The sequence below is a fragment of the Passer domesticus genome, chromosome 33 (genome assembly GCF_036417665.1).
Source record: "Passer domesticus isolate bPasDom1 chromosome 33, bPasDom1.hap1, whole genome shotgun sequence".
NCBI lineage: Eukaryota > Metazoa > Chordata > Aves > Passeriformes > Passeridae > Passer > Passer domesticus.
In genome coordinates, this window is record NC_087506.1 from 3,620,871 (window position 1) to 3,629,582 (window position 8,712).

Sequence of the window (8,712 nt, forward strand, 5' to 3'; positions counted from 1 at the left end):
TGAAGAAGCCAAACCGTTTATTAATGAAATCCAAAAACAAGGGGTGATATGGGAAGGGAAGAGGGAATGGGCAGTGTCTGAGGGCTGGAGGGAGGGAGGTATCTACAGGCAGGGAAAGGCCAGAAGCCATGCGAGCTTCCCACAGGCTCAGCTGTGCCAATCATCAGCTGTGCCTGGAGCTCCAGCGGCAATGGGAGATGGTGTCCTGTTCAGTGTCTCCTGGTGCTGTTCTTGGGACACTGGTTCACCGCATCCTGAAGATGGACCTAATTCTTCAGCTCTTCTGGCAAACCGGGCGTGAATATTCAGGTTTCAGTGGGACAGACTAGTGTCTTTCCTTGGGACTGAAATGGCTGGAACAAAGAAGAGAGCCACAGTCAGCACCCACATCTGCATGAATCCTAGGAGACCCTCCTGCCAAGGTGTGCTGCTTTGTGCACCCCAGACGTCATGTTTTGGGAGAAGCTGCTGGCAGCTTCCTCCGTGTCTGCTAGGAAACCAATCAATGGCTGCCGTTGGGAATTGATAATCTGGAAAGCTGTACACAAAAGCCTCTGTGAAAAACACATCTTAAAAACAAAAGAAACTCGGGGAACTTTCTCTTTTCCCTTCTGGCCGACAAAGAGGTAACACTGCTGGCCCAGCCAAGGCCTGGCTGACGTCCGTGAAGAAGAAGTCAAGTCCTAGACAGGAAAGATGAGGAGATGCCTTTAGTTTTAGGCCAAAATTCTCTTGTAATTCTCCTGTATTATATATTCTTCCCGTTATAGGGAAAAAAGTATCATTCTCCTCCATAAACAGGAGAATGATACTTTTTTCCCTATAACGCATGAAGGTATGGGGAGATGAAAGTGTTCAAATGGTATTGAGCAAAGACCTCCATGCTAAAGTCAGCAGATATTAAAGTAGCCGTGATTCTTTGAGAAGTTTCAACAGAGACGGAGAGAAGAGTGATGAAGATCCTGTGTCCCCAGGAACAGAAGATCTCTCTTGCTAGAGATGAAGATGATTTTAGAGAACAAGAACTTTGCTTTTGAACAGCTCATCTTTAAAACAGTTGCCCATAAGTTGACATGCCACATAAACACAGCTGTGGGAAAAGCTTGTGGAAAATGGGAGTGATTTCAGCATTGCACATTTCCCTGGGTGGCTGCTATTCATGGAAATTGAGAGCCACAAGAGAACTGTTTTCTTATGGAAAAGTCTCCATAACATTAATAAGAGGAACTTCTCTCCTTAAGCAAAGAGACAAAAGACTATTGCAGAGGTAGTAAACTGACTCAAAATTTTGGTTTGGTCTCTTTACATTGTCAGTGGGAAAGAAAAGGTTGCAGGGGGAGGAGAAGTGTTCTGAAGGTTTTGTTCTGACTCTTATTACTCTTTCTTTTAGTTTCTCTTAATAAATTGTTCTTCATACCCTTTTAAAGGCTCGAGCCTGCTTTGGCTTTCTCTTAATCCTATCCAAAGGGGAAATGAGTAAATACATTCTAGTGAGCGAAATGCTGATTAACCAGCACTGAACCCACCACAGCAATTGGCACATTGGCCAGGAAATCCTAAATTGGCAAACCAAAACCACTACATACATCAAGGGTGTCCCACTCAGCTCTTCTATCGGCCAGAAGAGAGGAGGGGCCCACGGGATCAGCCACAAGACGCTGGCCATGAATCCCCCCAGCAGTGTCCCTGCAATCGCTCTGTGTGCTCTGGCCACGCCACCCCTCATGCACACAAGGAGCGAAGCCCACCGCAGCCGGGACAGGGATGGCAGCTCCCTGCCCGGGCATTGCAGCTCTCCCTGGCAGCCCCGCTACCAGCCCGCTGCCCTCACTCACCCTGACTGTGGAACTGGAGCTCTTCCCTCTTCCTCGACAGGTAGCGCGCGGCCACCCCTGTGAACACAGAGCCTGTCAGGGCGGCAGCGGCACAGCTCCCTGCCAGCGGCGCTGCCAGCGCTGCGGCCACACGCCCTGCTGGCCCGGCAGGGCTCAGCCCGGGCCCTTGCCGCACGCTGCCGCCCAAGGGCACGGCTGCCAGAGGGCGGCAGCAGCGCCCGGGCCAGGCGGGGCTCCACGGCGCCGGGCCCGGATGGCGCTGCCGGGGCAGCGGGCGGGGCTGGGGCCGAGCTGCGGCGCGCCGGGGAGGGAGCCCGGCCTCATGGCTCACCGATGATCCTGAAGGCCGCCTCTCGCAGGGACTCCTGTGGGCTATCCAGGAACCGCAGGGCCCATTGCATGCGCTCGCTCGCTTGTCTCCTGTCCTCTAGCAGCTGCAGAGAGCGGCAGCAGGGAAGGCTTGGCGCGGGCTCAGCCCCTGTGGCGGGCGCTCCCTGCGCCCAGCCCCGGCCTCCCCTGCCCGCACAGCCCTGAGGCGCGGCCTCTGAGTGCAGCAGCGGGCAGGGGCACATCTGCCAGCCCCGCACACTGAGCACCGCGCTCAGGGGCCTTCTCCAGGCTGAGCTTGGGGCTTCCAGGCCCTCCTTACCAGGCACTCATCAATTTTCAATGGCTGCTCTGTCTTCAGAACCCTCTGGAGATCCCTCTTCTCCAAGAAGCCAGCCGCACAATACAGCGTTTTCATAGAGGCCTGGAGAGCAGCAGAGAGCCAGAGATGGCCCCAGAGCCCAGGGCACCGGACTCACATCCCTGTGCCAGGGCCTGGAGGAGGCTGCAGCCCACCAGGCACCGGGCAGGAGGCAGCTGAGCCCCCTGCCAGAGATCCACCAGCATCACAGAAAACCTCACCTCTGCCACACGCTGGTTCTCCTCATGGCAGTGCAAGAAGAGTGGGAGCAGGCTCTGGCTCACAATTCTCTTCAGGGGCTTTTTACCCTCTTCCACTACCAATTCCATCACCTTGCAGAAGAGGGAAATGGAGAGCAGCTGCAGATGGCTGTTGTCCTGGAGGAAAGAAGGAGAAAAAGGCCTAAGCATCACATATGCAGTACTCCTGGGCAAAGGCCTGAATATCCAGAGAGCACAAAATTTCTGGCCAGCGGCCAGTGCCCATGGCTGGGGCCACAGAGCCTTACACGGTCAAAGAGTGGCAGGAGTGCCTCAGCTAGCTTTGAGGCAGAAGTGCTGGATATCATGAGATGTTTTTTCTGGAGCATCTTCTTCAACAGAGAGAGGGACATGCTGACCACCTGTCCATCTGCATCACCCAGCAGCTCCAGAAGTCTTCGAGACACGCTGCGTATAGGTCTGGCCTGTGTGGAACACAAGGCTGAGCTGGGAGGCCATGGACGGCTGCACCGCCAACAGCGCCCGGGCACTGCGACCCCACCCTGCTGCTGCAGGGCCCACGGGCCAAAGGCCTGACCCAAAGCAGTGGGGCAGGTGAGGCAGGAGAGCTGGGAGCAGCTGCCTCAGCTGCTGAAGCCCTGCCAGCCCATGGGGCTGCCTTCCCCAGGGCAGCTTCAGCCGCTGCCCCTTCTCACCATCAAGGGATCCTTGCTGAGCACCTCGAGGCCTCTGAGCGCCAGGCGACGCCTCTCCCTGCACTTGCTGTGCAGGCAACTTGACATGATCTTCAGGACAGTGTGAGCACATTTACTCAAGTCCAGGCACTCGAGGACCTGAAAGGCACAGGCAGTGATGGGGGACCCGGCCAGCAGCAGCCCGGAAACGCACAGGGCTGGGCCCAGGCAGCAGCACAGGGCACGGGCACCGTCCCAGGCAGCTGTGGCTATGAGAGGGCAGAGAGCTGGGAGGCAGCTCAGCGAGGCAGTGCTGGCCACCAGGCTCACCTCCACAAGGAATGCCAGGAAGGGCAGATCCCACCTTGGCTTTTCACAGCTGAGCACAAGGAGAAGGCGGTATGCGACATGGGAACACATGGAGGTCAAGACATGGCGCATCTCCCTGGAAGGGGGAAAAAGGCACCAAGACCCTGAGGTGGGGGGACCAAACCTCTGCCAGGACTGACTCACGGAGGTCTGGTCTTTCCCCAGCCTCCCTGGAGGGGATGTGAGCGCTGTGGGAGGTGGCCCCTTCGGGGCACCCTCCTCTCCCAGCCTTTTCCAGTCTCCTTGGCTGTCCCTCGGTGTCAAGGCCCTCTGGCCCCTGACCACAGGGACTGTGTGGGGCACCCGGGCACAGGGCAGAAATGCTGAGGGCAGTGTAGAGGAGAAGGGGGTCTCACCTGGCCAGCAGACCCACGGCATAGTGCTGGGTGTGAGCAGTCAGCAGCGTGTCCCAGCCACACTTACGCTCCATATCCATCACCTCCTGGTCACACTGCAGTCGGTAGAGCAGAGCCTTCATGGCCTGCACTGCAAACCTGTGTGCAGAGCAAAGCCCAGGTCACACTGGGAGCACTGGCACTGGCCACAAGGGCATGGGAAGGACAGGAGGACTGGGACCTGTTGGGCCTGCAGGGAAGGCGATTTTCCTCCTGGCATGCTCTCCAGAAGTTTTCAACTTCCTCTGGTGGCATCTGCTGTGTGGTGATGACAACGTGGAAGAGCAGAGCCGTAAACAGAGGGTAGAAAGAATGAATCCTTGTCTCATGGTACAGAGGCACCTGGACAATCACCCAGATCACCAGAGTTGCCTGCAAGAGAAGCAGCCCAAAACGGAGCTCAGTGCCGAGGTGTCCTTGGGGCAGGGCCCAGGGGCAGATGCAGGGGGAGCAGTGGGCCTGGTGGCCCCTGAGCCTGGCCCTAGCCCAGGTTTCAGCCCAGTGACTGAGGCAGGGAGAGGATGGAGAGCTGCTGGAGAGGCAGCCGGGGACTGAGAAGAGACCAGTTCCAGAAACTCACAGCCAGGGCAAAAACGTCCTGATTGTCCCCATCGGAGGTGCACATTTTGCTCAGAGGCCAATCCTCCATTACACGGACCAGTGTTGGCAGCACTTTCTCCATTGTTAGTCTTGACGAAGCAATGGCTCTCCACATCATTGCAGCAGCTCTGTGGGATCAGGGCTCTGTGTCAGGGGTGTCTCAGTCACAGTACCATGCCCTGTGCAGCTGTGGGGGCACAGGTGACAGAGCCCCGGTGCCCTGAGGGGCAGGGAGGGAGCATTGGCAGCAGGCTGGGCAAAGAGAGGGGCCCGAGGGTCCTGGAGCTCTCTGCCTGTCTGGCAGAGCCCATTGGACAGGCTGTGATGGGCCACGGGCCCTAAAGGCTGGTGAGCCCTGAGCTCTCAAGGCACGTGGGCCCTGTACCTGTCACACGTTGGGGCACAGCGCAGGAGGGTCAGCACCACATCAACAGGATGCTCTTCAGCCAGCCTCACAATGTCAATTTTCAGCCTGGCATCCACAGTGTCATGGGACAGCAGCCTCTGGTGGATGTTCCTTACAATGGCTGGCACCTGGAGGACACCTGGGGGAAACTTGGAGCGCTCTTCAAGGGAGCAACTTCCCCAGCTTCCCTTCCCGCCACAATGTGCTGGCCTCAAAGGCTGAGGGGCCCCAGTGATCACGGCTTGAGGGGGCACAAAGTCCTGGGAGGCCTCCAGGCCTGATCCCAGCCTGCTTAGCTGCTCCTGAGAAGAAAAACAAGGGTCCCTGAAATACTCTGGTACCAATTCCTCAATCAGAGTCGGAGTGGGCGTGGTGTCAGGATTTGCGGTGGCTTCAGTCTCTCCAGTGTTGGCATTTGTCATGGCCACGTCCTCAGTCACTGCCTTGTCTCCGTTTGCTATGTCCTCTTTCATTATGGTGTCAGAGTCTTGTGAGTGCTCAGCTGAATCCAGGCTGACATCAGGCTCTGCCTGGAACTCGGTCAGCCCCGAGTCAGGCTCGGCTGGGCCCTCAGCTGCACTGGTCCCGGTCTCTCTGCGTTGAACTCGCAGAAACTTCCGGAACATCTGCAGGACAGGGAAGCCAGAGATGCTCCATGGCATTCTCCAAGCGTAGTGCTCGGCTGAGCAGGGACAGCAGGCCCAGCGCATGGATGGGATGGCTGCAGGTACCTTCAGGGTTCTGTGGAAGCGGCCACGGCTGGATTGCTGCTCTTGTGTGTGCTCCACGGCTGCATCTGGCAAAGAGCGAGCACAGCCAGAGCTGAGGGGCTGCGGGAGAGGCCGGAGAACACAGCGCAGCCCTGCGCTCCCCAGGCAGGGACAGCCCCGCGATGCCCCAGGGGGATGGAGCACGGCCACTGCGGGGTGTCTGCCTGGGCCCTCTTCCGTCCTGTCCATGGGCATGTCCCCAGGGGATGGGATGGGATGGGATGGGATGGGATGGGATGGGATGGGATGGGATGGGATGGGATGGGATGGGCCCACACTGGCTGCAGCCATCAGCCCTGTGGCCCAGCTCTGACACTCACCATCCTGCAGTGTCTGGATCTGCTCCGGCTCTTCAGGCTGTTCTGCTGGGGCAGCTCCAGGGCCTTTGTTTTTTTTCCCCCTGAGCACTATGAACAAGCCAAGGAATCTGCCTGCCATGTCAGAGTCTGGCCTAGAGGGCACCTTAAATAGAGGTTCCTCGGGATATTGCCAAGTCAACAAGTCTTGCAGTTGTTGAAAGCACCTGCAAGAGAGAAGCCTCAGGAAGGCAGCAGGACAGCAAGTCCTGCACTTTGGTCTTGAGGACTCCTGCCAAAATCACAGGAGACTCCTCAACAACGATTCAGGTCACCAAATCCCACGGTCTGGCCTGGAGTGCACAGGCCACAGGGATAGATGTCTTGGAAAAGATCTGAGTCACCAAATGCCACAGTCTGGCCGCAAGGCCAGCTGCAGGAACAGCGTCTGGAAAAAGCTCCGGGTGGGACACGAACGAGTGCGCTGTGCAGGGGCTCCTCACAGCACCACTCTGTCCCGTCCTGTCCCGTCGCCTGCTCCGAGCGCTGTGGAGTGTTCTTGTCACCCCCAGCTCCTATGTCACCACGTGTCACAAAGGACACCCTGTCCCGTTCCATGCCAGTGCTGCAGCGTGTCACAAAGGGCCCTTGCACCCACTGCCACCTGCCCTGGGGCCGCCCCCAGCCCACCCAAAGTGGCCCCGGTTGGAAGGAATCCCTGGCCCCAAGTGTCTAAGGCAGCCCGACAGGATCTTTAGGAAGGGCTCAGCCCATCAGCAAAGGCTGCCCTGCTCTGCGGGCTCAGGGCAGCAGAAGGAGCCCCCAGGGCTGCCGAGGCAGCCGCGCTGGCAAGGGCACGGGGCCTTCCACGGAAGCTGGCACGGCCTCCTTGGGACACGTCCCGGCTGCTGGCCATCCTAAACCCGCGGCTGTGACAGGCACAGGGAACGTGTGGGCCAGGGCACCAATGCTGCTCTGAGCCCTGGGGGCCGGGTAGCGCTGCCATCAGCAGGTGTGGCAGAGTCCCTGCCCAAGCAGAGCCTCCACCCCCCGAGCCCTGGCAGTGCTGCTGCCCCTCTCCTGCCCCAGAGACGTGTGCCCCGGGGGGCTTGTGTGCCACAGGGAGCCAAAGCCCACGTGCACTGGGGGCTGTGCTCCTCCCTGCAGGGGCTGTTGGCAGGAGCGCCTGGAGCACTGCTGCAACACTTGGTGTCTGGGAGAAGGCAGAGGCTGTTAGTCATGATTTTTTTCATAGAAGGGATTGCAGTGTGAAAAACAAGGTTCACTCTCCTGTAAAAAAATTAGAAAATGTAATAAAGTACAATAGGAGAGAATAAAGCAAATATTTTTGACTGGATGCCTTTTGCCATTCAGCCTAGACTATCCCAGCTATTTTGAAAACACTCTTTGTATACCATTTCTATTGCATCTGCCTGTTACATATTCACAAACAATTATGCATGTTGAACTTTTCTCCAAACCAGTTTCCATGTTTCAAGAACTGTTCCATGGCTCCTCCTCACGTCTGCCTTTTTAGAGCATGCGTATTCCTTGTTTGTGCTTTTAGTTCGTTCTTATAATCACCTCCATTTACGGGCTTTTGTGGATACTGACAGCCTGGTCAGTGAGAAGGCCACATAAACATTCCCAGGAATTGTTCTGGGGAGTTTTGAAAAGGCTGAGAGAAAGAATGAAAACAATCTTGCGGCTGGTGTTTTGAACAGTTGTTTTCTCAGAAGATGTTTACCAAAGGGCATCTTCTTAATTAGCCAGTGGTGACGGGGTGTTGATTAAATGACCAGTCAGGTCCAGCTATATCGGAACAGTGTATAAAAAGGAATGGCTTTCTAATAAACTCAGCATTAACCTGCTGAAGAGAGTTAATGTGTCACTTCACTTCGGTTCCTGACTCAACGGTGACAGGTTTTGGTCCACATTTTCTTCAGACCATGAGTGCTGATAGTTGGCATATCTGCAGCAGGTGTCCTCGTCACATGTTCATTGGATGGTATCCCATGCAAGCAGGCATTTTAACACAAGCATACTACATCAGCTGTTTCTAAGTTTTAGTTAACAACAGAAATGAAAACGAGATCTTTATAGCAAAGTTCTTTTAACACCACACATATAGAATCCATTTCAACATTTGAAAAGGCCAGTATTGTACTGTGTATCTATAACAGCAGCAGCACCTGAACACCACCAGCTGCTGAATTTCACAGGACAGTCAGATTATACAGAGGCACTGCCATGTTTCCTTGTGTTCTGGGAAAAACGTCAGCTCAGTCTTTGATGTTCAATGCTCCAGCTGCTGCGTGTCTGACAGTGGTAGCTCATGTCCAAACACAACTGAGTGCCTGCTAAGCACGGCACTGGGGAGCCACAAACAGGGAAGTTCAGGCATCGCAATATATCAAGCTTCCAACAATCTCTTCTCCATTTCCAGATGCAAACATCA

At 56.1% G+C, this 8,712-nt stretch overlaps 1 protein-coding gene across 1 annotated transcript; it reads right to left on the reverse strand.

Annotated features, from left to right (window-relative positions):
• On the reverse strand, positions 1 to 6,756 carry LOC135288485 (maestro heat-like repeat-containing protein family member 6). The gene is made up of 14 exons (XM_064401872.1): positions 6,279 to 6,756; positions 5,920 to 5,984; positions 5,168 to 5,814; positions 4,763 to 4,910; positions 4,364 to 4,554; positions 4,144 to 4,281; positions 3,749 to 3,863; positions 3,440 to 3,577; positions 3,032 to 3,208; positions 2,745 to 2,900; positions 2,485 to 2,586; positions 2,167 to 2,269; positions 1,836 to 1,892; positions 1 to 353 (listed from the first exon to the last, which is right to left on the reverse strand). The coding sequence occupies exons 1-14, from the start codon at positions 6,394 to 6,396 to the stop codon at positions 313 to 315; spliced, it is 2,196 nt and encodes a 731-aa protein (XP_064257942.1). The 5' UTR covers positions 6,397 to 6,756; the 3' UTR covers positions 1 to 312.
• Between the last annotated feature and the right edge of the window lie 1,956 nt (positions 6,757 to 8,712).

Excerpts from the sequence above, each read along its gene's own strand:
- LOC135288485 (XM_064401872.1), bottom strand. The coding sequence starts at position 6,396 with ATGGCAGGCAGATTCCTTGGCTTGTTCATAGTGCTCAGGGGGAAAAAA. Across the intron at positions 3,209-3,439 it reads TCAGCAAGGATCCCTTGATG|GCCAGACCTATACGCAGCGT; the intron begins GTGAGAAGGGGC and ends TGTTCCACACAG. Across the intron at positions 2,270-2,484 it reads TGAAAATTGATGAGTGCCTG|CTGCTAGAGGACAGGAGACA; the intron begins GTAAGGAGGGCC and ends CGCTCTCTGCAG.